The following is a 27,624-nucleotide window of genomic DNA, read 5'->3' as shown; positions in this document are numbered from 1 at the left end:
CGCTTTACTAACCTACTAAGTGACATATCGGCATGGATGTCACTCCACTTCCTCAAACTCAATCTTTCCAAAACTGAGCTTTTAGTATTCCCTCCAGCCCGTGCCCCCTCCCCTGACTTCTCCATCAAGATCAATACACAATCATCAGTCCCTCCCCTCATGCCAGGGTACTAGGTGTAATCCTAGACTCCCATCTGTCCTTTCACCGCCAAATCCATTCACTGTCCAAATCTTGTAGAGTTCACCTCAGCAACATCTCTAAGATACGCCCGATCCTAACCTCGGAAACCACTAAGCAACTTATTCACGCCCTTGTTATATCTCACCTTGACTATTGTAACTCCCTCCTCATTGGCCGACCTCATCGCAGGCTATCCCCTCTTCAGTCTATCATGAATGCTGCTGCCAGACTCATCCACCTTACTAACCGTTCTGTATCTGCCAATCCCTCCACTGGCCTCCATTCAGTGTCCTACACCCCTCTCTGCCAATCCCTCCACTGGCCTCCACTCAGTGTCCTCCACCCCTCTCTGCCAATCCCTCCACTGGCCTCCACTCAGTGTCCTCCACCCCTCTCTGCCAATCCCTCCACTGGCCTCCATTCAGTGTCCTCCACCCCTCTCTGCCAATCCCTCCACTGGCCTCCATTCAGTGTCCTCCACCCCTCTCTGCTAATCCCTCCACTGGCTTCCCATTGTCCAACGGATAAAATTCAAAACACTAACATATAAAGCCATTTATAACTCTGCCCCAAATTACATCACCAATATTGTCTCTACATATCACCAAAACCATCCTCTCCGCTCCTCAAAAGACCTCCTGCTTTCTAGCTCCCTTGTCTCCTCCTCCCATGCTCATCTCCAGGACTTCAACAGAGCTTCCCCATCCTCTGGAACTCTCTACCCCAATTTATCAGACTATCACCTACTCTGCTCACTTTTAGGTGAGCTCTGAAATCCTCTCTCTTCAGGGAAGCCTATCCTGCCTTAGCTAATACTGGAATCTTTACTCTTCCAACCAGTCCATCCCCCACAGTTACTACCTTTTGTACTACCAGCCCCTCCTTCCTAGATTGTAAGCTTCCAGGATCAGGCCCTCAAATCCCTCATGTATTGAATTGTATTGTTGCTGTATTGTCTCCCATTATAATGTAAAGCGCTGAGCAAACTGTTGGCGCTATATAAATCCTGTACAGTATTAATAATTACCTCTACTGCCACGTCCACCAAAGTCTCTGATCTCCTTCAGACAGCATGGAACTTTGTGTCTTTATTCCAAATGACTTCCTGTCTGTGCCTGACATCACTTCCTGTCTGTGCCTGACAGCACTTCCTGTCTGTGCCTGACATCACTTCCTGACTGTATTCCATAGAGAAGTCCTGTCTGGCTAGTAGAAATGAGATCACCATCTTGTGGATTTCAGAGGAACTGCAATCCCCAGAAATGTCCCCTAATAACCATTCCTGCATTATATCTACCTTACAGAGATACCAGGGAAGTGCCAAAATAACTAAAAAATGTAAGAAACAATAAACCTAACTCTTATACAACCAACTGTTTAAAAAAGATATTTTACTACAGATAGAAAAGTCTTAAAGACACAGAACACAAAATAAAAACAAATACATAATAAAACAGAGACCTTTAAAATCAGACACTACCCAGAATGTCCAATCCTTCATATCAGAGAGAGACAGACTACCCAGAATGTCCTGTCCTTCATATCAGAGAGAGACAGACTACCCAGAATGTCCCGTCCTCCATATCAGAGACCCAGACAGACTACCCAGAATGCCCCATCGTCCATATCAGACACCGAGACAGACTACCCAGAATGTCCCATCGTCCATATCAGAGACCGAGACAGACTACCCAGAATGTCCCGTCCTTCTTATCAGAGAGAGACAGACTACCCAGAATGTCCCGTCCTTCATATCAGAGAGAGACAGACTAGCCAGAATGTCCCATCCTTCATATCAGAGAGAGACAGGCTACCCAGAATATCCCGTGCTTCCTATCAGAGAGAGACAGACTACCCAGAATGTCCCGTCCTTCATATCAGAGAGAGACAGGCTACCCAGAATGTCCCGTCCTTCATATCAGAGACAGAGAGACAGACTACCCAGAATGTCCCATCCTTCATATCAGAGAATGAGACAGACCACCCAGAATGTTACGTCCTTCATATCAGAGACCGAGACAGACTACCCAGAATGTCCTGTCCTTCATATCAGAGACCGAGACAGACTACCCAGAATGTTCTGTCCTTCATATCAGAGAACGAGACAGACTACCCAGAATGTCCCATCCTTCATATCAGAAACCGAGACAGACTACCCAGAATGTCCTGTCCTTCATATCAGAGAGAGAGAGACAGACAGACTACCCAGAATGTTCCGTCCTTCATATCAGAGAGAGACACACTACCCAGAATGTCCCATCCTTCATTTCAGAAAGACATAGAAAGACTACCCAGAATGTCCCGTCCTCCATATCAGAGAGAGACAGACTACCCAGAATGTCCCGTCCTCCATATCAGAGAGAGACAGACTACCCAGAATGTCCCGTCCTTCATATCAGAGAGAGACAGCCTACCCAGAATGCCCCATCCTTCATATCAGAGAGAGACAAACTACCCAGAATGCCTCATCCTTCATATCAGAGAGAGACACAGACTACCCAGAATGTCCCATCCTTCATATCAGAGAGAGACCGACTACCCAGAATGTCCCATCCTTCATATCAGAGAGACAGACTACCCAGAATGTCCCGTCCTTCATATCAGAGAGAGACAGACTACCCAGAATGTCCCATCCTTCATATCAGAGAGAGACAGACTACCCAGAATGTCCCATCCTTCATATCAGAGAGAGACAGACTACCCAGAATGTCCCATCCTTCATATCACAGACTGAGACAGACTACCCAGAATGTCTTGTCCTTCATATGAAATAGAGACAGACTACCCAGAATGTCTTGTCCTTCTTATGAAATAGAGACAGACTACCCAGAATGTCCCATCCTTCAAATCAAAGAGAAACTGACTACCCAGAGTGTCCCGTCCTTCATATCAGAGAGAGACAGACTACCCAGAATGTCGCGTCCTTATCAGAGAGAGACAGACTACCCAGAATGTCCCGTACTTCATATCAGAGAGAGACAGACTACCCAGAATCTCCCATCTTTCGTATCAGAGAGAGAGACAGACTACCCAGAATGTCCCATCCTTCATATTAGAAGACCGAGACAGACTACCCAGAATGTCCCATCTTTCATATCAGAGGGAGAGACAGACGACTCAGAATGTCCCGTCCTTCATATCAGAGAGAGAGACAGACTACCCAGAATGTCCCATCCTTCATATCAGACAGCCATCCAGCTCTTGAAGGCTGGTAGGAAAGAACCCTTAGGGTACCTAAGGGCTTGACTAGAAGAGGAAAAAGTGACAGGACACCTCCACAGGGCTAAGCAGAGAGAAGAAATATGGCACAACCCATATGGTGCACAAAACACCAGCAGGTCATAAGGATGCACAGGGACCCATGTGCCTAAACACCCATCGGTGCCTCTAAGCAAAACTGCGTACATCTAATCATGGAGCATGGTCCAACAAAGCATCCTCAGCTGAGGAGAGGGGAAGGGGGAAGGGATCCTAGATTGTCTACCTGATTAGGAACAGGAGCAAGGGAAGGAGTCTGGAGGAACTGCACATCGGTCATCAAATGAGAACTTAACCTCCAGTGACCATGTCCCACAAAGGTCTCCAGGCAGACTCCCTACCTGCTGGGGGAACTAGCAGCAGGACCCCAGCATGATCTTCTTGCTGACAATGTGGAGAGCACAGGGCCATCCAGCAATTAAGTATTCCTGCCAGTTGGGAAATCAACAGCTTTCAGGTACTGAATCAGAAGAGAACCAGATTGCAAATTCTTATATACGAGGACAGTATAGTGAAACGTAACACTCTCAGTGCAGTACAGCATAGGGACTAGGCCACTAGACCTGCCACAGGGAAAACTCCCAGACCGTTCCATAAGGAAGACTCTTCAATACGTGAGGGATTTCCAGTGGAGCTCAGGTCAGAGTACCAAGTCATGGAGGGGATGCTTGATGAGATGGAACTGTTCTCAGGAAACAGATTGGAGCCCCAAGACTTTCATGGTGAAGGGAAAAAATACCCCTTTCAGACAAAAAGGCAGACAAGTAATATCTGAAAGTACTTGGTCTACAGAGACCATTTAGATGTTTTGCCCCAAGTTCAGGCTCCCAGGCATGAGGGGTTGATGACAAGAACTGAGTTACAATTGAAAAAGGGAGTCTAAATTATGAGAGTAATCCCTTGGCACCCTACACACCCTGAAAGATGAGGAAGGGAGAATGATCCTGACTTATAAGGGGAGGAATTAAAACCCTAAAGCACAGGTGTCAAACCTGGTGATCCTCCAACTGTTGCCAAACTTCAAGTCCCATGAGGCATTGCAAGATTGACAGTTACAAGCATGACTCCCAAAGGCAGAGGCATGATGAGACTTGTAGTTTCACAACAGCTGGAGGGCCGCCAGTTTGACGCTCCTGCCCTAAAGGAAATGAGCAACCTTGCCCAACAGTGACCTTTAAAAAACCCAAGGCCTAGAACAAGAGGCTGATTCTCCAGATGACGGGTAGTACATCTATAAGGTTTGAAACAACCCCGGTAAATCTGTGTCCACTTCAGGAGACTGCAATGACCCCAACCAGAGGTAGACTGTTGGAATTCTCAGATACACTGACAAGGTCAACATGGCCAGCATGAATAGAAGTTTTAGGCCAATCACAGACAATCTGCAGGGGACCATGTGGAGCCTTTGAGGGTAGAGTGCCCCGATATCTGAGCAAAAACAGCCATAAAGTCCAAAATGGAGACTGAGATCCCTGTGGACATGGGGGATACCTTGGCCACACACGAGAGAGCTTTGGTAAACTTCAATAAAGATGATCCAGTAACAATAGGGGTCCAAGGTTCTGAATTACAGGTGTCAATTCCTTCTGGGAAAACTAAGGTAAACACGCACAGAAGCACTCTAGGACTATAAGCCGAGTTCATCCTTGGCAGTGGGACAGTCCTGGCTGTCTTAGTGAAGACATGTTGTGTTTGCACAGTGGTAATTCAACTAGGCCCAATGTGAGGCAATGTTTTAAGTCTCATAAACCCAGACAGCTCAGGCTGAGGGTTTCAGGTGGCCGGCGTGACCAAGTCAGTGTAAGAAGGAAGATCCATGTGATGCTTCAAGAGCAACGGCAGAATGATGCTTCCTCCAAGCTGAATAGAGAGAAAGAGAAGTCAGAGCTCCACCCAGTGAATGACATCAGCACTCGATTCCTCAGCCTTAACCCTTAAAGACAAATGTTATATCTTTTGCTTTAATGTTTGAAGCCCATAGTCAAAATGGCTGCAGTAGCCTATGGGCATAATGAAGCCGTCCTAACACATATGCCTCCTTTTTTGGCAGGAAAGGTGGCCCCTCATTCTTGTGGCCCCTGCTCCTGAGCCTCTTTCTACTCCCTACCAGTCTCCTGGGCTGTGGCTGCCAGTGTCCTATTTGTCTGGATAAACTGGAGTGAAGAACATACCAATGAGCAATCCCTCAAACCTTGGTCACAAATGGCACATCATACATACAGCCTAACTAGTATCTGTTACTAATCATCATCTTGAACTCTATTTGCAGATCATGTTTTGCCCCTGGAGGCCCCAGCTGTTGGAGTGGGAGAAGAATCTGCATTTGATGTTGGGGTACGGGAACTGCTGTAATGGGGTGGGGATGTACAAATATATGTTACATGTGTATTTGGGAAATGTCATGCATTTTTTTTTTGTTTTCTGGTGCAGGGAAGTTCAGGCACTCCAAACTTGTGTGAAATGCCATCAGCTCCATCTGAGTTGCCTGAACATCCGGTAAGAGATGCTAAAGATGTTCTCCCTAATGAGTCACCCATTTAGAGTATAACTCCGTTCCTGGCTGGCAGGATTTGGCAACGTGATGTGTAATTTACTTTTTTCAGATCATTGCTTAGTCAGGAGCTGGAGGGAGTGATGTGCATGTGACAAATCAGCATTTTAGCATTTAACTTTGTCAAAATCCAAATCAGATCACATTTCAGAGCAGGAAGGTATCAGTCTGGGTAAAGATGCCAAACCATTCATTTCGGTCAAATGCTGATCCAGTGTAATGTGTCAGGGAAAGGCATTCACCAATACCTGGTCCTAGGGGTGGGACAAGAACATGATCTAGTGTTTGGTGTCAGACGAGCCCCCTGTCCTACTGTACCCTTGTGCTGTGTGTTACACTCTTTCATTTTTTTGTTTGTTTCTCCTTGCAGCCAACATTGGATCCAGCTGGATCTGCACCCCGTCTACCTGGACCCAGCCGCCTTCTCGAGCTTGGGGAAAGACTGTTCAACATGGAGAGATTATGGGAGCAAAGGAGGCTTTCTAATGCATCCAGTAATATAGAAAGGTTACTGGGGCTCCAACATGAAGCCCTGCTTGGACTTGTCACCACGGTCAGGGATCAGACTGCAGCGCTGCAGGACCTTAGTCATGATATCCGGGCCTTATGTCAAGCAGGGGCTGAACAAAATGCACCTTCGGCCAGAGGCTCCCAACCCCCGTGCAGTAGTAGTTTGGGGCCAATGCCAAGGTTGCCACAGAGTTTCCCTGTAGAAAGTGCCGGGGAATCAGCAGGGGAACAGGCTTTGGAGGTGCCAAATCTGGAACGACCCACTCTGGAACAACCCCCTCAAGAAACCCCACCGGAAGACCAGTATGCCTCCTTCCCCATGGATCCCTCTTCTGCACCTTCCTCACACTCCACTTTGCCCCTTGACCACACCCCCACTTTCACACCCCCTCCCCTTGTTTCTACATGCCCCTCCTCTCAATCCCATTTCCACCCTTACCTTCCACATCCTGCCCACTCTCCTCAGCCCTCAAATGCCTCTCCCCACATACTCTCTCCCCATCACTCTTCCATTCCCGCCTTTCCATCACCCCAGGTTCAATCCCTTCCCCAGCACTCCCTCCCAATCCGTCTTTTCCCAGCCCCTCCCTGCATCCTCCCTGCCTTCCGTTCCCACCTTTCCTTCACCCCCCGTTAAACCCCTTCACCAGCCCTCTATTCCCACCACTCTTTCCCAGCCCCTCCACACACTGTACCTCCCCAAACCTCCCACCCACCCTCCTCTGCAGCAGCAGCCTCCTCCTCCCAAACATTTTGTATTATGTTTGTGTTTGTAATAAACATTATTTGTAAAATAGCAGAACGTGTCTTTCAAATTGTCAGAAATGCATCTGGGGTAATAATGGTGGCTTGGTCATGTAGGGAATCCAACACAGGCGCTTTTCTGAGTATGGCTACCAATAATTCCAAATAGCGAACACTAAAAAAGCAGCACTTCAGAAAGAAAACTAAAAGGTGACCCTTCCAGAGGCATTGGTGGTTAGACTCTTTGGCCTTTCTGCTGTTTTCACCTGGTGGTCTGTCCTGCAAATAGTTTTAGCTGTTCCCCATCACACAAGTTCTCTTGCACATGTAGCGTTTGGCCATTATCTGCTAATATGAAACATGCACACATCACCCCCATACTTAAAAAGCCCTCCCTGGATCCCAATGACCCGAACAACCTCAGACCCATCTCCCTGCTTCCATTTACATCCAAACTCCTCGAGCGCCTCGTCTACACCCGCCTCAGCTCTCACCTCAACGACAACAACCCCTCGACCCCCTACAGTCCGGCTTCCGTCCCCTACACTCCACCGAAACCGCCTTACTCAAACTCTCCAACGACCTGCTAACCGCCAAAGCTAATGGCCACTACTCAGTGCTCCTACTCCTTGACCTCTCTGCGGCCTTCGACACAGTCGACCACCCCCTCCTCCTCAAAAAACTACACTCCCTCGGCCTCAGAGATTCTGCTCTCTCCTGGCTCTCATCCTACCTGTCACAACGCTCTTTCAGTGTTACCTATAATGCTACCACCTCCCTCTCACTTCCCTCTCTGTTGGGGTCCCTCAAGGCTCTGTCCTCGGGCCCCTTCTCTTCTCCATCTACACCTCCTCCCTTGGCCAACTCATACACTCTCACGGCTTCAACTACCACCTATATGCCGACGACACACAAATCTATCTCTCAACCCCCACCTCACCCCCTCAGTCTCCGCCCGAATCACACACCTACTGAGTGACATATCAGATTGGATGTCGCTCCACTTCCTTAAACTGAGCCTCTCCAAAACCGAGTTTCTTGTCTTCCCCCCAGCCCGAACCCCACCCCCCATTGACTTCTCCATCACGTTCAACAACGCCACCATCAAACCCGCCCCGCAGGCCAGAGTACTTGGTGTCATTCTGGACTCCAACCTATCCTTCCAGCCCCAAGTCCAATCTTTAACAAGCTCGTGCCGCCTCCACCTCCGCAACATGCAGACTCTGCACGTTCCTAACCCCAGAAACCACTAAACAGCTCATCCACTCCCTCATCATATTACGACTCGACTACTGCAACTCCCTCCTCACTGGCCTGCCTTGCCGCTGGCTATCCCCGCTTCAGTCGATCCTGAATACAGCTGCCAGACTCATTCACCTTTCCAACCGCTCCATCTCCGCCACCCCCCTCTGCCAATCCCTCCACTGGCCTCCAGTATCCTTCACCCCCCGCTGCCAATCCCTCCACTGGCTTCCGATTGCGCAACGGATCAAATTCAAAATCCTAACACTGACGTACAAAGCTGTCCACCATACTGCCCCGTACTACATCACTGACCTAATATCCAAGTACCGCCCAGCACACACACTCCGCTCCTCACAAGACCTCCTTCTCTCTAGTTCCCTGGTCTCCTCCTCCCATGCCCGCCTCCAGGACTTCTCCAGGGTGTCACCCATTGTCAGGGCTCCCAGGTATGACCAGAGATGTGTGACTGATGCAGGGAAACGCAGACTTCAGAAATGTGATAAACAATATAATTTATTAACACTAACCATACAAACATAAACGCAGTGCAATACTAAACATAATACAGTGCAAACAAACCCAACCAACCACCCACAGATAACAGTACATACAAGCAAGCGTCGTCAGGCAGGCCGGGTCAATATCAATTGGGCAGGTAGGTACAGGGGGAGCAAGCAGAGAATGGTCGGGGTCACAGGCCAGGTACAGCAGGTAGCAAGCAGCGAGGTACAGAGGGTCAGACAGAGGGATGGTCAGAAGCGAGCCGGGATCAGAGCAGGAGAAGTCAGCAGCGGTTCAGAAACAGGATGCAGGACAGAAACAGGATACAGGGCCCAGGACAAACACACACCAAGGCCGAGTCTGTGGGTCTGGCCATCCCTTAAATACCCCAGCATAATCAGTTACAGGTGTTAGCTGGCTGCAACGTTGAGTCTCTGATTGCTGGGAACACCCGCTGGCCAGCCCTGGTACTGCAGATCAAAAGGCAGGTGAGTCCCACCATAGCTGGCCAGTCCATTCCTGACACCCATCCTCTGGAACTCCCTGCCCCAACCCATCAGATTATCACCTACTCTCCTCTCCTTTAGGCGCACCCTGAAAACCCATCTCTTCAGGGAAGCCTACCCCACCCCCTGCTAACTTGCCGACCTCCTCCACTCTTCCTACCATTCCATCCCCCACAGCTATCTCCTCCTGTACCACCATCCCCTCCCTCCTAGATTGTAAGCTCGAAAGAGCAGGGCCCTCGATCCCCTCATGTTTTGCATTGTATTGGTATTGTTCTGTCACATGTTCTGACCCCCTTTGTAATGTACAGCGCTGAGCGAACTATTGGCGCTTTATAAATACTGTATAATAATAATAATAATAATAACCATTTGGCTGTCCCAAGGGAGCTTAGAATTCTCAGTGGACTCTGTGGGCAAGGCTAACGTTCCCCAATATGGGAACACACAATATTGCAGCTTGTTTTCTAAGTGTCGGCTAGCTTTTGTCTTTTTGGGGTGCTGATTTTGGCCAAGACTCCTGCATGGAACACTCACCTCCCCAGAGACTGACACTGCTGTCCAAATATGTTCCCTGTGCTACTTCATTGACACACACTATACAAGAAGTGTGTAATATCCAGGACACCAGGCGTGACACCAGGACACAACTTACACACAGTAAGCCTGCCAAGGAATGCTAGAGACACAGAAAAGTTGGGAGAATAAGAAGAAGGCCTTCTGTTGTTTGGACTATCATTATGCTGGACTAACTGGACCCAGACTAAGTCTGCTTTACACCCCGTGTAACATCTTGCCCCGAGATTGGTTGGGGAGCATAGGATCTTTAGCTGCCTGATTCTAGACGTGTGTGCCTATGGAATTTATGTGCCCAGTGGACACTTGTTCCTCACTTCATTCCCTCCCCACCTCTTGTTGTCAAAACACTGACATGTGAATGAGGAACAAGTTGGATCCAAGTGGTATGTGTGGAGCAGATAGACAATTTGCCCATTAGGGCCCCTTCTTTTCTGGGGGACATTGCATGTAACTGGTCTCATCCATAACTGATAGTCCTTCCAAGAGCAGCTTTCAAGTCATGTGACTTCTGTGTAATGCCAATCCCAACTAGAGATGAGGTGATGGGAGACATCTTGACAGAGTTGGGTCACAGGATCCCCCCACACATTGTCTACTTGGTTGCACCCCCCTTTTGGCAGTCTGCACAACTCCACTCCACCAAGCTATGTAGAAGTCCCTGGATGGAATGAAGAGCTACTCCAAACGTGAACAATGTAACGTGAATGGAGTGTTCTGTGTAAACTGTTGCAGCATTTCACAAGAGGAAGCAAACCAAGATTGGGAGTAGCTGCAGACAGCAAGCAGACAACTTCAATCTTTATGTATCCCAGCTTAGGATGGAAGGAGCTGGTTTACCTCTCGGAAACATGCAATCCTATCTGCTACAGTCCTAAAGCTGGACTTGCCAGAAAACACTTCGTTTGGACATTACCAGAAATTCCAGGTAAGCAAGATTGTCCAGTGCAGCTGGAGCTAGCAGAGTCCTGCAATGCTTTAGGGACATGCAGATCAGCTCCAACTGCAATGAAGAAGATTGCCGACCTGCAAAGGCTGAAGAAGGCCACAACACAGGGCACTGTCCAAGAGAAATAGAACATTTATTACCAACAATCAATAGAAAACTATAAAACATCATAAAACATTGTAACTAAACTAAAATTGCTGCCTGAAATAGGCTCCAAGGCTGGGCTGGTCCTCGTCTGGTTCCACCTCCAGGACTTGCTCCAGGGCCTGGATCCAGCGGCACATCCAGCCCAGGAGGCCACGAATGTCAGGATCGGGGAACAATGTAGAAAAAGCCAAACAAAATATATTATCTGTAATAAAAAAGGAGACAGACTTGCTTCACACAACAACAGCATGCAATGCTTGTCTACCTTTGTCCATTATCCTGAAAGCACTCTATGCTGTTGTCACCTCATAATTGGAACACAGAACTTACATTTCTTGCCTGGATGATATCATGGCCCAAGGAGTGAGCTTGGAATCCTTAGTCCTAGATTACCCGCTTCCCACCCGCAATGTACTGTGGCCAGGCGGCAGCTACAGGCAAAGCAATGTACTTGTACGTCACTCTGGCTGTACTAAAATAGGGGGGCGCCGCACAAACCGAGCCGAAACACAGCACTCCCCTCCCCCGACTGCTGTGTCTGGTGGATACAGCGGAATGAAGATCCCAGTGATTGTGACCCGGGGATCATGTGATCTCTAGGTGATCCCAATGTAAGCTGTTGTTATGAATCAATCTCATTCATAACAGCTCTGCTTCTCCTCTTAGTGAGCTGTGATTGGCCCACAGCTGTCACATGATACATGGGGCCAATCACAACACCATGTACCATGTGACCAGCTCCAGCCAATCACAGATCACTATCTTGAGCTGTCAAAAATCTAACTCACTGATGACAGTTGATGAATGAGTTCGGTTCTGACAGCAAGCTTTGCATTGCAGGAGAAATGACCATTATTTCTCCTGCAAAGAAAAGTGTGGAAACAAAAATTCCTGATCACCCCCTCCCTCCACAGTAGTACAATGGTTACTATGGTAACATCCTACTATTCTGATACAAGTATTAAAAAATAAAATTAAATACCATATTGAGAATTTTGTTTTAAATTTTTTTAAGGTTTTTTTTTAACTACTTGCCAACCACTTACCCGCATTTTGTGGGCGAGCAGCAGCTCTTGGCAAAGTGGCGTAATCTGCATCACTTCCTGTTTTGGGGTGTCAATGCGCCTGCACCCCCCCACTGCCCCCCCGGTCAGTCCAGGGAGAGAAGAGAGAACACGGCACAGAGTAAAAGCACCACTACATTGTACACACACGTTAGATTAGCACATTTAACCCTTTGATGGCCCCGTCACCCAGCCAGTGCCATTAGTACAGTGTCAGTATATAGAATGTATCACTGATCTCTGTATTCCTGCCACTAGTGACATCACATAGTGTCAGGGTCAGTAAGCCCCTCCCAGCCAGGGTCAGCTGGCGTTAGATTGGCCGCACACTGTGGCACTCACGCTATAGGTCGCTGATCACCGCCATTACTAGTATAGTGTTTGTACGGATCAATATATTGATCATGAACAGAACTATACTAGTGCCGGCCTTGTATAGTGTCCCCAATACTCAGTGTTAGCCGGATCGGCCCGGTCACTGCCAGCACTAGTGTTCAGCCCCTCCACTGTTCTTCACAGAAGATTTGTACCAATTGTGGGCCAAGGCAATTTATACACCACAATACATGGCCGCCCCCCAAATTCAGCTCTTGTCACACAATTCACATGGAACTCTATCACCGTTTATGAAATTAAAAAATTTTTGGGCCGAACCCCCAACATGGACATTACAGAAAAGAATGAATTGCAGTCATATTGGTCCGCAGACCCGATTCATCGTATGTCCGTGTTCTCTGCTGGTACATATATGTCCAACATGGACCAGCAATGTACTGGAACGTCGCTGGACTTGGAGTGGTTATACCGGGAGGATGCTTGCAGCTACAGGCATCTTTCTAGTGCTGGTTTATTAGCTGGTGGGCGGCTTTCATGTAAAAGTAATCCTAGTGGCCAATTAGCTGCACAATTATGTTTACAAAAAGCGAGATGGGACATCATTATAAATGACTTCCTATAGCAGCAAATCTGATGAGATGAATGAAGTGGGTGTAAAGTGGAAGCAGTGGATCTGCAGGGAGCAGCATCTTGAGCACAAAGCACTTTATGTTGTGGATGGATTTGCACACGGTTCAGTTTCCTTCATTTATTGATAAACCCCATAAGACCAATGAAGTGGGTGTAAAGTGGAAGCAGTGGATGTGCAGAGAATAGGATTTGGAGCCCCGAGCTCTTTATCTCTGAATGTCTCCACATATTTGTAGTGTATTTGTGATGATTTCTGTGCACACACAATAGGACAGCGCTGTGACACATAATGCTCTTCTAGATGACAGGGAATCCTTCCCTTTGTTACAGCAGCAGTCCGCTAGAAGGTTTTTGTAGGTTTGGAGTTGTTACACATAGCGCGGGTTTTATCCATTTATAGTGATGACATCATTGCCCAAATCTGGGGGTCACCAGCCATTTCCACCCTTTACTCCCAGCTGGGGGGCTTTGTATCCATATACCAGATGTTCTACAGGACTAAATCTGCAATCAATGTTACTGCAAAATCAAAGGGGCCAAAACCCCTCCCCCGAGCAGTCATATATTTCTGTCCCCCTTGGTGGGAGTGGAGGTGACCCCTCTATAAGGATCTACAGTCCATACACACCCAGCACAAGGCCGGGGTCACACTACCAGACGCTTCTCGGGGCTGCAGTTCCTCTGAGCTCCACAAGGTGGGGATCTCACTTCTACCCAGACAGGAAGTCATGTCAGGAATAGACAGGAAGTGATGTCAGATACAGCCAGGAAGTGATGTCAGGTACAGACCGGAAGTAGAGAGGAGACGGTGGAAGTGGTAGCAGAGGAGGTAATTATCATTATACAGGATTTATGGCGCCAACAGTTTGCTCAGCGCTGTACAATATAATGGAAGACAATACAGCAACAATACAGTTCAATACAAGAGGGATAGGAGGGCCTGATCCTGGGAGCTTACAATCTAGGAGGGAATAAGGTTTTTTTTTCTATTTACACCCAGTAACCCCCTGTCATGTGTGTCCTCTTCCTCCATCATCATGTCCATCCTCTTCCTCCATAGTCACATCTGTCCTCTTCCTCCATAGTCACATCTGTCCTCTTCCTCCATAGTCATGTCCATCCTCTTCCTCCATAGTCATGTCCGTCCTCTTCCTCCATCGTCACATTTGTCCTCTTCCTCCATAGTCACATCCCTCCTCTTCCTCCATAGTCATGTCCGTCCTCTTCCTCCATAGTCACATCCATCCTCTTCCTCCATAGTCACGTCCCTCCTCTTCCTCCATAGTCATGTCCGTCCTCTTCCTCCATAGTCACGTCCCTCCTCTTCCTCCATAGTCACATCCGTCCTCTTCCTCCATAGTCACGTCCGTCCTCTTCCTCCATAGTCACGTCCGTCCTCTTCCTCCATAGTCACGTCCGTCCTCTTCCTCCATAGTCACGTCAGTCCTCTTCCTCCATAGTCACGTCAGTCCTCTTCCTCCATAGTCACGTCAGTCCTCTTCCTCCATAGTCACGTTCGTCCTCTTCTTCCATAGTCACGTCCATCCTCTTCTTCCATAGTCACGTCCGTCCTCTTCCTCCATAGTCACGTCAGTCCTCTTCCTCCATAGTCACGTCAGTCCTCTTCCTCCATAGTCACGTCAGTCCTCTTCCTCCATAGTCACGTTCGTCCTCTTCTTCCATAGTCACGTCCGTCCTCTTCCTCCATAGTCACGTCCATCCTCTTCCTCCATACTCATGTCTGTCCTCTTCCTCCATAGTCACATCCGTCCTCTTCCTCCATAGTCACTGTGACGTCTTTTATGATGATGATACACACATATATAGTGTGGGAACCCAGATGAACCCCTTCAGGGGCAGAACATTCCCCCACTTCCGGGGCCGGAACATTCTCCTCATTGTGGAGATAAATTCTAGTAATATGGTCCTCTAAACAAACAGCACTGACAATAAATAGACAAGACAAGGACCATCCTGACCATACATGGCCTACAAAGGGCAATGATGACACTACACAGGCAGCCAATGGGCAATCATTACACTATGCAGCCAACACAATGATGGAGTGCCGGGGTCAGGAGTATGGAGCATAGAGCCCCTTACATTGCTGCTCAGGAGGAAGGAAACATTCCCCAGCCGGCCATGAAGAATATGTTCCATCATTGGTGTCAGAGGGAGGGAAATACTGAGGGGTCTGAGGGAAGTAGAGGAGCTGAGGGGTCTCTCAGGGGTACTACAGATAAGGAACTTTGGGGCCCCTGAGGGGGTAGTGGAGCTCGGGGCCTTAAGGAGGTAGAGTAGTTGAAGGACTTTGGGCCCTTGGTGGGCACTCTTCTTAGAGGACGTCTGTTTCTGCAGCATTGCCTAAAAGGTAGTCAGGGGTCAGTGCTGAACATCTTCAGGAGACACTCCAATACCTTCCCATGACACAGGCTCTGGCAGTGCCCGGTGCTGGAATTCAGAGCCCCAGGAACCCACCACCACTCTGTACAATGTCCTGGATTCCAGACAATACTTGGCAACCAAGAGAACCCCCTACTGTCCTCCTACCCACACTGGGCTGCCATTGGAGGGAAGAAAACAGACTCCTCCCCCACAGCTCTCTATGCCACCAGTAGCATCCTCCTGCTATCCAATCTCTTCTCTTACTGCACAGAGTGACAGTGACATCACTCCTGTCAGTCAGCAGGCTGACAGAGATTGGAGCCTTGCAGCCGGAGTTCTGCCAATTATCCTGATTATCCAGCAACTCCGTCCAAAAGTCATCAAGTTCCCCTTCCTGGACATCATGATGAGCTGACATTGACCTCACAGCACGGCCTCAGAGCAAACAAGTCATAGGAAGGATCGTATTTATCATTCCTTGTCTGCAGATCTAATACTCATCAAAACCAGTTCAGAGACCAAACAAACCCAACAGAGAAAAGGGGATTTCTGATCTGGATGGACAAGAGGGTCCCGGGACCTCAAATATGCATCAAACACTAAACACTCCAAACTAAATGTGTTTCCAGGAGGACAGAAGTCCTGAACTGGTTCCCACCCGGCCTATTGTACAATGACGGTGGACAGGACCTCTCTCCTTCTGGAAGGATGTTGTATGATGTCCTCCCTTGCTGTGCAGGTGGAGGGGGACGCAGCATGGGGATTGGTGGGGAGCTCAACGCATCACTGATCAGGGAAAAGATCCAATGATGTTGTCTCTTTACCATGTGATCAGCTGTATCCAATCACAGCTGATCACATGTAAACAAAAGCTGGTTATCGGCATTTCCTGTCCTCAGCGCTGTCACTGTCTGAGGAAAGGAAAGGAAAACCGATAACCGGCTTTCCTGTGACAGGGGACATTTACTGTGATTATTAGTGCCCACCAGTGCAGCCCCATCAGTGCAGCATATCAGTGCCCATCAGTGCATCCCCATCAGTGCCCATCATTGCATCCCCATCAGTGCAGCATATCAGTGTCCATCAGTGCCTCTTCATCAATGCAGCTACTTGAGTGCCATTCAGTGAAGGAGAAAAATAGCTTTTTTGCTAAATTTTATAACAAACAAAAAAAATTTTTCTTCAAAATTATTGTTCTTTTTTTGTTTGTTTAGCAATAAATGACCCCCGTTAGTGGTGAATTAATACTGCACCACCCAAAGAAAGCTCTATCTGTCTAAAAAATGTTACAAATGTCATTTGGATTCAGTGTTGCATGACCACGCAAGGCCACGGGAGGACACGGAGGTGACACCGGGTTAGGACAGGAAGGGGAAGTGGGCTCGGAGATATGGAGACACACAGTATAAATAAGACCATCTACCACCAGCAGCCAATCCTCTTACAGCCCCCTAGAGGAGGGGAAATGCGTCAGTGACGGCTGCGGTGATGTAATTCCCGAATGGTGAGACTCATGTGGATGGGACACTTTCGGTCGGACATTTTGCTTGTATATTATATACAAATGTGAGTGTATATGGTTTGCTGTAAAGGAAGTTTGTAATAAATGGAATGACACCATGTGGGTGATTGTTGTTATCTCCTCCCTGCATACATCATGAGATGAACCATCAGTTGTATGATATATTGGGGGGGAATTGTACACAATCATCCAGGAGGACTACAAGCTCCAGACTAACCAGGACCATGACACAGCACATAGGACTCCTATTCCAGTGTAAGAGTCCACATCCTGTGGTGGAGGAGGGGAGCACTGGAGGGGGAGCACTGGAGGGGGAGCACTGGAGGGGTAGCACTGAGGGGGAGTACTGGAGGGGTTACACTGGAGGGAGAGCACTGGAGGGGGGGCACTGGAGGGAAGCACAAGATCCACCCTTTGGTGAAAGCACAAGGCACTTTATTCCGCACGGTCGGTTGGCGCAGTGTGATTGGAGAGGCACAAGGCACTTTATTCCGCACGGTCGGTTGGCGCAGTGTGATTGGAGGAGCACAAGGCACTTTATTCCGCACGGTCGGTTGGCGCAGTGTGATTGGAGGAGCACAAGGCACTTTATTCCGCACGGTTGGTTGGCGCAGTGTGATTGGAGGAGCACAAGGCACTTTATTCCGCACGGTCGGTTGGCGCAGTGTGATTGGAGAAGCACAAGGCACTTTATTCCGCACGGTCGGTTGGCGCAGTGTGATTGGAGAGGCACAAGGCACTTTATTCCGCACGGTTGGTTGGCGCAGTGTGATTGGAGGAGCACAAGGCACTTTATTCCGCACGGTCGGTTGGCGCAGTGTGATTGGAGAGGCACAAGGCACATTATTCCGCACGGTCGGTTGGCGCAGTGTGATTGGAGGAGCACAAGGCACTTTATTCCGCACGGTCGGTTGGCGCAGTGTGATTGGAGGAGCACAAGGCACTTTATTCCGCACGGTCGGTTGGCGCAGTGTGATTGGAGGAGCACAAGGCACATTATTCCGCACGGTCGGTTGGCGCAGTGTGATTGGAGGAGCACAAGGCACTTTATTCCGCACGGTCGGTTGGCGCAGTGTGATTGGAGAGGCACAAGGCACTTTATTCCGCACGGTCGGTTGGCGCAGTGTGATTGGAGAGGCAGAAACACATCAACTGATATAAAAGAACTATTAATATTGATGATTTTATTTTTCTATTCAGTATTTATGAGGAATTTATATTGAATTTGGATGGATTTTCATGCAGTTGGACACGTTGGGAATGGGACACAATTTTTGCACAGACTAGGCAGAGCCTAGAATAGTACTGTATATGACCGCACAATTGTCATCCAAACTGCGACAGCACTGACATCTGAAAAGTGTTCTGGTCAGGAAGGGGTGGAAGTGTCCAGTATTGAGGTGGTTAGATGTCCAGCAACCCTCCTATTCCCCCCTCACATCCACATCCTATTATTGTGTGACCAATACCATCCAAATACACTCACTGGCCACCCTATCAGGTCCACCTGTTCAATTGCTGGGTAATACAAACTGCTAATCAGCCAATCACATGGCAGCAACTCAATGCATTTAGGCATCTAGACGTGGTGAAGACAACTTGCTGAAGTTCAAACTGAGTATCAGAATGGGGAAGAAAGGGGACTTAAGTGACTTTGAATGTGGTGTGGTTGTTGGTGCCAGGCAGGCTGGTCTGCGTATTTCAAAAACTGCTGATCTCCTGGCATTTTCACCCACAACCATCTCTAGGGTTTCCAGTGAATGGTCCGAAAAAGGGATAATATCCCAGTGAGCTGCAGTTGTGTGGAGGAAAATGCCTTGTTGATGTCAGAGGAGAATGGGCAGACTGGTTGCTGCGACATTCAGATGGTAGGGTCAGAATTTGGCATAAACAACATGAAAGCATGGATCCATCCTGCCTTGTATCAACGGTTCAGGCTGGTGGTGTCATGGTGGGGGGGAAATTTTCTGGGAACTAGCAAGGTGGACCTAATAAAGTGGCCGGTGAGTGTAATTCTTACTTTCATTTCCCAAAGTTATCCGTCTACAAGGAGACCTGTATAGATCACATGATGCACCAATGAGGATGGAGGAGGACCGGAGTCACATGACTGAGAAGATACTAAACCTCACCCTGGAGATCATCTACCTGCTGACCGGAGAGGTGAGGAGGATTCTGGGAGGTCACATGACATCACTCTTATCTCTATTAATAAAACACAGACCTGACCAGAGAGGTGAGAAGCATTCTGGGAGGTCACATGACATCACTCCCATCTCTATTAATAAAACACAGACTGACCGGAGAGATGAGGAGAATTCTGGGAGGTCACATGACATCACTCTCATCTCTATTAATAAAACACAGACCTGACTGGAGAGGTGAGGGGGATTCTGGGAGGTCACATGACATCACTCTCATGTCTATTAATAAAACACAGACCTGACCGGAGAGGTGAGGAGGATTCTGGGAGGTCACATGACATCACTCATCACTATTAATAAAACACAGACCTGACCGGAGAGGTGAGGAGGATTCTGGGAGTCTAACATGATATTCTTATTGGTTCCTCAATACAGAGATTTCCTCTTCTGAAGTCAGGTGATCATATGACCATCACAGTGCCTCCATGTGACTCCCTAAACCCTGAGAGACACAACATGCAGAAGATTCTAGAAGTCACCAAGAAGATGATGGAGCTGCTGACAGGAGAGGTGAGCGGTGCCGGGAATTCTGGGACATTCTCCAGTAACAGACAAGGGATGTGTCTGGATGGTGACTGTATCATTGTGTGTGTCAGGTTCCTATAAGGTGTCAGGGTGTCACTGTCTATTTCTCCATGGAGGAGTGGGAGTATTTAGAAGGACACAAGGATCTCTACAAGGACGTCATGATGGACAATCAGCCGCCCCTCACATCACCGGGTAAGAGGAGACTTTATTGTAAAGGAGAGAGCAGTACGGAGGATCCACCTAGATCCCCCATCATCTGATAAACACATAGAAACAATGGATTCAGTCAGTGTGTGTGTTTCCTACAGATGGATCCAGTCATGGGAACCCACCAGAGAGATGTCCCCGTCCTCTGTATTCCCGGGATTCCACACAGGAAGGTCACACCATCCCTCACCATCATCAGGTAGATGATGACAATTATTGGTAGTTGTGATTTATACACAGCATGTTTGTTACAATGAATGTTTTATTATATCTTTCAGAGTGGAATCCTCGGGGATGATAATATTGATGTTAAAGAAGAGTATAAAGAGGAGGATGAGGAATATGGAGTGATGGAGGAGTTTTCAGAAGGACACAAGGATATGATGGAGCCACCTAATACCAGGAACCCACCAGAGAGATGTCCCCGTCCTCTGTATTCCCGGGATTCCACACAGGAAGGTCACACCATCCCTCACCATCATCAGGTAGATGAGGAACAATCACTGATAGTATCATTAGGATCTGTACATTATCTCCATTGTTACCATTGATGTCATTTTATTATATATTCAGAGTGGAAACCTGAGAGATCCTAAAGTTGAGGTTAAAGAAGAGATAAAAGAGGAGGAGGATGAGGATGGGGTGATGGAGGAGTCAGAGATTCCAGAAGAACACAAAGATCTGTACCAGGACACCATGGTGGAGTCATCCAGCTACAGGAACCCACCAGAGAGATGTCCCTGTCCTCTGTATTCCCCAGATTCATCACAGGAGGGTCACACCATCCCTCACCATTACAAGGTTGGTGGCAGGCCCGGACTGGTCTTAGGGTACACTGGGTATTTGCCTGGTGGACAGGGCCAAAACTCTGGGAACTCTGCTGCATTTCTTTAGTACCCTGCAATGCATGAGGAGGGAGTGAGGCAGAGGCAAACAGCTCTGGAGCCATGGAGGACAGCCAGGGGGCAGGGTGACCTTGCTGCTCTGATGCTATTGTTAGGGGCCCCAGGAGGCTGGACTGTGGCTCCCCAGTGGCCGCAGGGCTATGAGCTGAAAGAGTCTCTCTTACAGCCCAGAGCTAGCAGTGACATTCCCCCCTTTTCTCACGTGGACAGGAGTTGAGAGAGAGAGAGAGAGAGCTGGTTCTGTTCCTCCTCCTCCCTCCCTCTCCTCCTGTGTCTGCCTCACCTACACCCCCCGGCAGTGTTGTGCCTCAGAGATGGAGATATGTGGGTGGAAAGTTTTCTTTTTCTACATTCTGTGGAGGATTACACTGGGCTGCTCAGTCTAAAATGCCTGGGCCAGTTTTATTGGCCAGGTCCAGACCTAGTTGGTAGGATGGAGAATCTAGAACATGGACTTGTGGAGACAATGTGTGGATTGTGTGTGTGATGTCACAATAATAAATCTCATATTTTACAGCTGACCTCTTCTCTCATTCTCTTGGTTTAGGATGAAGATCTGATAGATATAGAATTTGAGGTGAAAGCAGAAGAAGAAGAGGTGTATGTGAGGGATGATCAGCAGTCTATGGAGGAGGATGGAATAACGGGGACATTTATAGAGGAGGACACTCCTACAGAGATCAGCACAGGTGGGTCATGAACACTAAATCCATTCCTCCACCCATACTGCTCACTGATTGGTCCAGAGTAGGGCGGGGACTGGGTGATATCAGCCTGTAATCCCCTGGTCACTTTCCTGAGCTGTGTTCCCCGTCCTGTATTCCTGGATTTCTCTCGGATAATCTTCCTTCTCTGTGCTGCAGACACAATTTATGTATCTAGACTGGATTTATGGAGGTTCTGGGGTTCAGCTGGCAGAAAAATGTTCATTTTTACTCTAAGCATTGCATAATGTAGGCACCCAGGACATGTGACTGGGGTCTCCTGCCTTGTGCCTGACTCTTCCAGGGGACCTTCTCTGTTATCTGCTGGCTGTGCCGGGTGGAGGGATATGTCTGTAGTGTCTCAGACCCAAGTCACTGAGTGCAGTCTCAGGAGATGGGAGGCAGCGGTGTGGGATCTCTGCAACTTGTCTACAGGAAACATTTAAGCTTCTACTGATTGATGAATAATAATATTATGAGTCCTGACCCTTACACTGTATACTCTATGTTGTACATTACATACTCCTGACCCCTGCACTATATACTCCATGTTGTACATTACATACTCCTGACCCCTGCACTATATACTCCATGTTGTACATTACATACTCCTGACCCCTGCACTATATACTCTCTATTGTACATTCCATACTCCTGACCCCTTCACTATATACTGTATGTTGTACATTACATTCTCCTGACCCCTGCACTATATACTCTATGTTGTACATTACATACTCCTGACCCCTGCACTATATACTCTATGTTGTACATTTCATACTGCTGACCCCTGCACTATATACTCTATGTTGTACATTCCATACTCCTGACCCCTTCACTATATACTCTATGCTGTACATTACATCATCCTGACCCCTTCACTATATACTCTATGTTGTACATTACATTCTCCTAAACCCCTGCACTATATACTCTATGTTGTACATTACATACTCCTGACCCCTGCACTCTATACTCTATGTTGTACATTACATCCTCCTGACCCCTGTACTATATACTCTATGTTGTACATTACATACTCCTGACCCCTGTACTATATACTCTATGTTGTACATTACATACTCCTGACCCCTGTACTATATACTCTATGTTGTACATTACATCTTCCTGACCCCTGCACTATATACTATGTTGTACATTCCATACTCCTGACCCCTGCACTATATACTCTATGTTGTACATTACATCCTCCTGACCCCTGCACTATATACTCTATGTTGTACATTACATACTCTTGTCCCCTGCACTATATACTCTCTGTTGTACATTACATACTCCTGACCCTTGCACTATATACTCTATGTTGTACATTACATACTCCTGACCCCTGCACTATATACTCTCTGTTTTACATTACATACTCCTGACCCTTGCACTATATACTCTATGTTGTACATTACATACTCCTGACCCCTGCACTATATACTCTATGTTGTACATTACATACTCCTGACCCCTGCATTATATACTCTATGTTGTACATTCCATACTGCTGACTTCTGCTCTCCCCCCACTGCTATATATACACACAATATGGAGTCTCTTGCTCCCCCCATTTCCTACCAGCTGGACATTTTATATCAGATGATGTGATTGGAGCACAGACTTTTACATGGTGATAATAATGTGATAACATCCTCCAACTTTGGACCCTTAAACAGAAAGTGATAATGAGGGAGGAGTCAATACCCCAATGATGGTGGTCTTCAGGATCAGTCCAGTCTTCATCTTGGTTGTTCTCCCCCCATCCTCACTCTCTGACCTCTGGTGGGGCTCAGCCCCGCTGTTCTTCATGACTAAATCATGGAGTAAATAAGGAAGTGCAGTACTTCTTGTGTTGGGAAGATGGCGATGAGTGATAGAGGGGGTGGGGACCCTCGTCCTATAATCCCCTCATCACTGTCCCTCCTATAAAAGACAGTTCTGGTTGTTTCCTCACTCTCTGACTAAGGTCCATGAATAAAGAAATGACCTGGTAGGAGATCAGAGGAGCCATTTCCTAGTTCCCTTGAGGGTGGAATTCTAAGCTCCTCAGAGACCAAGCTGCCTGATGTGGGTGGAGTTCTGGTTTGGGGGAACCAATCAGCTCCTGTCTAGTAATCCTCTTTGTCTTTGTATTTTAGTCCATGGCCGGGAGATGAGGAAAACCTCAGAGGATTGTCTCACTTTGTCTCCAGACTGGAAAGTAGAAGATGAGGACATCACACAGTATAGTCCAGGAGAAAACCCGGCTCCCTCCAATGTCCATCCTTCACCACCCAGTGTAGATGGACCATCGGATTCCTTGTATCCTGAGGAACCTCAGACTGTGCGGGACCGGGCCGGCCTTCCAACAGGGAAGAATTTCTCCTGTACTGAGTGTGGGAAGGGTTTCCAATCTAAATCCAATTTTAATGTTCATAAAAGATCTCACACGGGACAGAAGCCGTATTCCTGTTCTGAGTGTGGGAAATGTTTTTCACGAAAGTCCAATCTTCAAATACATCAGAGGCTCCACACAGGTGAGAAACCATATTCCTGTCCTGAGTGCGGGAAATGTTTTTCACAGAAGACCAATCTTTACACACATCAGAGATCTCACACAGGGGAAAAGCCATATTCCTGTCCTGAGTGTGGGAAATGTTTTTCAGACAAATCCAGTCTTTACGCACATCAGAGATCTCACACTGGGGAGAAGCCATATTCCTGTCCTGAGTGCGGGAAATGTTTCTCACTGAAGTCCAATCTTTACAGGCATCAGAGATCTCACATGGAGAAGAAGACATATTCCTGTCCTGAGTGTGGGAAATGTTTTTCAGAGATGTTCAGTCTTTACAAACATCAGGAGTCTCACATGGGGGAGAAAAAGTATTCCTGTCCTGAGTGTGGGAAATGTTTTTCCAAGACATCCAATCTTTACACACATCAGAGATCTCACACTGGGGAGAAGCCATTTTCATGTCCTGAGTGTGGGAAATGTTTTTCAAGGAAGTCTATTCTTTACATCCATCAGAGATCTCACACGGGGGAGAAGCCGTATTCCTGTTCTGAGTGCGGAAAATGTTTTTCACAGAAGTCCAATCTTTATGCACATCAGCGATTTCATACAGGTGAGAAGCCTTATTCCTGTCCTGAGTGCGGGAAATGTTTTTCAGACAAGTCCGGTCTTTACAAACATCAGAGATGCCACACAGCGAAGAAGCCGTATTCCTGTCCTATGTGTGGGAAATGTTTTTCACAGAAGTCTGATCTTTCCAGGCATCAGAGATTGCACACGGGGGAGAAGCCATATTCCTGTCCTGAGTGAGGGAAATGTTCCTCACTGAAGTCCTATCTTCCTGTACATCAGGGGTCCCACATAACCCTCAAGGTGTATCAGTGTCTTAAGTGCGGGAAATGTCCATATTTGAAAGTCCATCCAGGAAAGACAAGCTTGTCCTTGGAGCAGACGCTGGCTGCCATGTAAAGAAGACAAGCGGTGCAGGAAAAAGCCCCTCTAAGTGTAGCCCCCCTAATACATTTCTTGGTATACAAGGCAGGCCCCTCCCATAAAGTCAGAGTAAGCATGCTCATCAGTAACACATCACCGGGAAGAAGGACTCCAGCGTGATCGGTGTGTGCCGCTGTCTATGGGGGAGGAAGCTGGCCAGCAGACATCCCACATCTGGAAATCAGGGCTGGAACGCAGTGTGGACCGCAGTGCTGGCGTGATGATGTTGCCTGGGAAGAACGCAACATGTTTCTGAGCATGTGCAATGTCTGTAACAGTCATGTGTGCTCAAGGAGCTTGGACCTCTTCCTGGGGATGTTTTACTGATGAGCCTGTTTACTGTTTGTTGCTGACCTTGTATACCAATATATTTATTAGTGAGTCTACACTTAGAGGGGCTCCTTCCTGTCCCCTTCTGACACCCTGATATACACCTCAGATATACTCCATGGCTGATCTTCATCATGGAAGAAACAGTTGATAAGGAGATGAGAGGCCCCCAAAGACATGGATGAAGTGCAGTAAATGTCGGGGTGCAGAGTGGTCAGTAGATCCTGGAAATGAAGGACACAACTTCAGCCCTTCTTGGGTGTCGGAGTTGGGTTTCCTGATAATGATATAGCGGGTTACAGAGCTAGAAGCCGGGAGAGCCCAGATCTCGTTATCGGGGAACTTTACACAGACAACAAGAACTTCTGAAGTTGATGTCCTTCATTTCAAGGCTCTACAGAACAGTGGTGACCCCGAAGCGTCTCTCTGTCTTCAGTCCATCCTTCTCCCATCCCCCAACAGGAGGGAAGGAGAACTCCGCCCCAAACTAGGGGGGAACTTTCCTCTCATTATTTCCCTTGGCTTCTGTGTGGGTTTGGGTGGTTGGAGGAGTGCGGCACGAGAGGGAACACAGCTTGTTGTTCTATGTCTACATATGGGGTCTGGGTAGAGGGGATCCACCGGAAAATATTTCTACTCTTTGATTTTGTGCAAATCGTTTCTGTTTTCACTTTGAAGGGTGATATTATGTGTGGTTTGTAAAAGGGATTGGCCCAATAGATACCGCCCCACTTAGAGAATAGATGGACTAATATGACCAGCATTCATTCAGCCATGTCACATGTTGATCTTCTCATACAAATACCGGAGATCACACCCCCAACATATTATTAGTGTGCTATGTGAGGGGCGGTGTCATACAAATACCGGAGATCACACCCCCCAACATATTATTAGTGTACTATGTGAGGGGCGGTGTCATACAAATACCGGATAATAAAAGAAATGTAAACGAGCGCACCTATAAGGTAGCAGCTGAACATAAGGTAACCAAACCTCCTAAAAACAAATATATCATAAAATGCAGCGCTAAAAGTAAATAAGAAACTGATACATATACAGTGAATAGAGGAATTAGTCCATATAACAGTTGATAATGATAAGTACAAAGTGACTTCAAGTGCTCTCCCTTAGTTCATATTCAGGCGTTGTGCAAAATGGTGCAGAAGGAATGCACACTCACCAGAACGTATAGATAAATAAGCGTTTTGTTAAACATATATTTCCCTCTGGATCGGTAGGAAAAGATCTGTGATGCGATAACTTCCAGGGCTCCTGGATGCTCCTGCCTGTTCCCTCAGAAGGCGGCTGACGGACTTCTCCTTACAACACGCCCTTGTCCAGAGAATGGATGAGTGGCTGAAAGTTGATACTCCCCAGGGGAGTCAAGACAAGGACATACCCATAGTGTAGTAGGTCATAAAGAATTTATTCATAAAAAACGCTACTGGGTGATATACAGCTGTATATAAAACAATGTGTGGACTAACCATCCAGGTTGAAAGATGGCCGCCGGAGCTCCACGATGCTCCGACGGCGTGACGTCACGGCGTTCTTGGCTCCTCCTACGCGTTTCGTGCACACGCACGTCGTCTGGGGGGAATTGCCAGACGACGAATTGGGGCAATTCCCCCCAGACGACGTGCGTGTGCACGAAACGCGTAGGAGGAGCCAAGAACGCCGTGACGTCACGCCGTCGGAGCATCGTGGAGCTCCGGCGGCCATCTTTCAACCTGGACGGTTAGTCCACACATTGTTTTATATACAGCTGTATATCACCCAGTAGCGTTTTTTATGAATAAATTCTTTATGACCTACTACACTATGGGTATGTCCTTGTCTTGACTCCCCTGGGGAGTATCAACTTTCAGCCACTCATCCATTCTCTGGACAAGGGCGTGTTGTAAGGAGAAGTCCGTCAGCCGCCTTCTGAGGGAACAGGCAGGAGCATCCAGGAGCCCTGGAAGTTATCGCATCACAGATCTTTTCCTACCGATCCAGAGGGAAATATATGTTTAACAAAACGCTTATTTATCTATACGTTCTGGTGAGTGTGCATTCCTTCTGCACCATTTTGCACAACGCCTGAATATGAACTAAGGGAGAGCACTTGAAGTCACTTTGTACTTATCATTATCAACTGTTATATGG

General features: G+C 47.7%; 2 protein-coding genes across 2 annotated transcripts in view; both read left to right on the top strand.

The window, feature by feature from the left end:
- Positions 1-27,624, top strand: part of LOC149441851 (uncharacterized) — a 409,050-nt gene that overhangs the window by 347,320 nt on the left and 34,106 nt on the right. The gene's annotated exons all lie outside the window — the stretch shown is intronic.
- LOC149441853 (uncharacterized) lies at positions 3,812-26,499 on the top strand. The gene is made up of 6 exons (XM_089656822.1): positions 3,812-3,896; positions 5,709-5,773; positions 5,870-5,935; positions 6,361-6,803; positions 11,232-11,326; positions 23,798-26,499. Exons 1-6 carry the CDS (start codon positions 3,812-3,814, stop codon positions 24,958-24,960), a joined length of 1,917 nt encoding a protein of 638 aa, XP_089512948.1. The 3' UTR covers positions 24,961-26,499.

This window comes from Staurois parvus, unplaced genomic scaffold (genome assembly GCF_062004578.1).
Source record: "Staurois parvus isolate SC_StPar_1 unplaced genomic scaffold, SC_StPar_1.0 ptg000941l, whole genome shotgun sequence".
In the NCBI taxonomy this organism is placed as follows: domain Eukaryota; kingdom Metazoa; phylum Chordata; class Amphibia; order Anura; family Ranidae; genus Staurois; species Staurois parvus.
The sequence above is the reverse complement of the archived record's forward strand: the minus strand, read 5'-3'. Positions and strand labels throughout refer to the sequence as shown.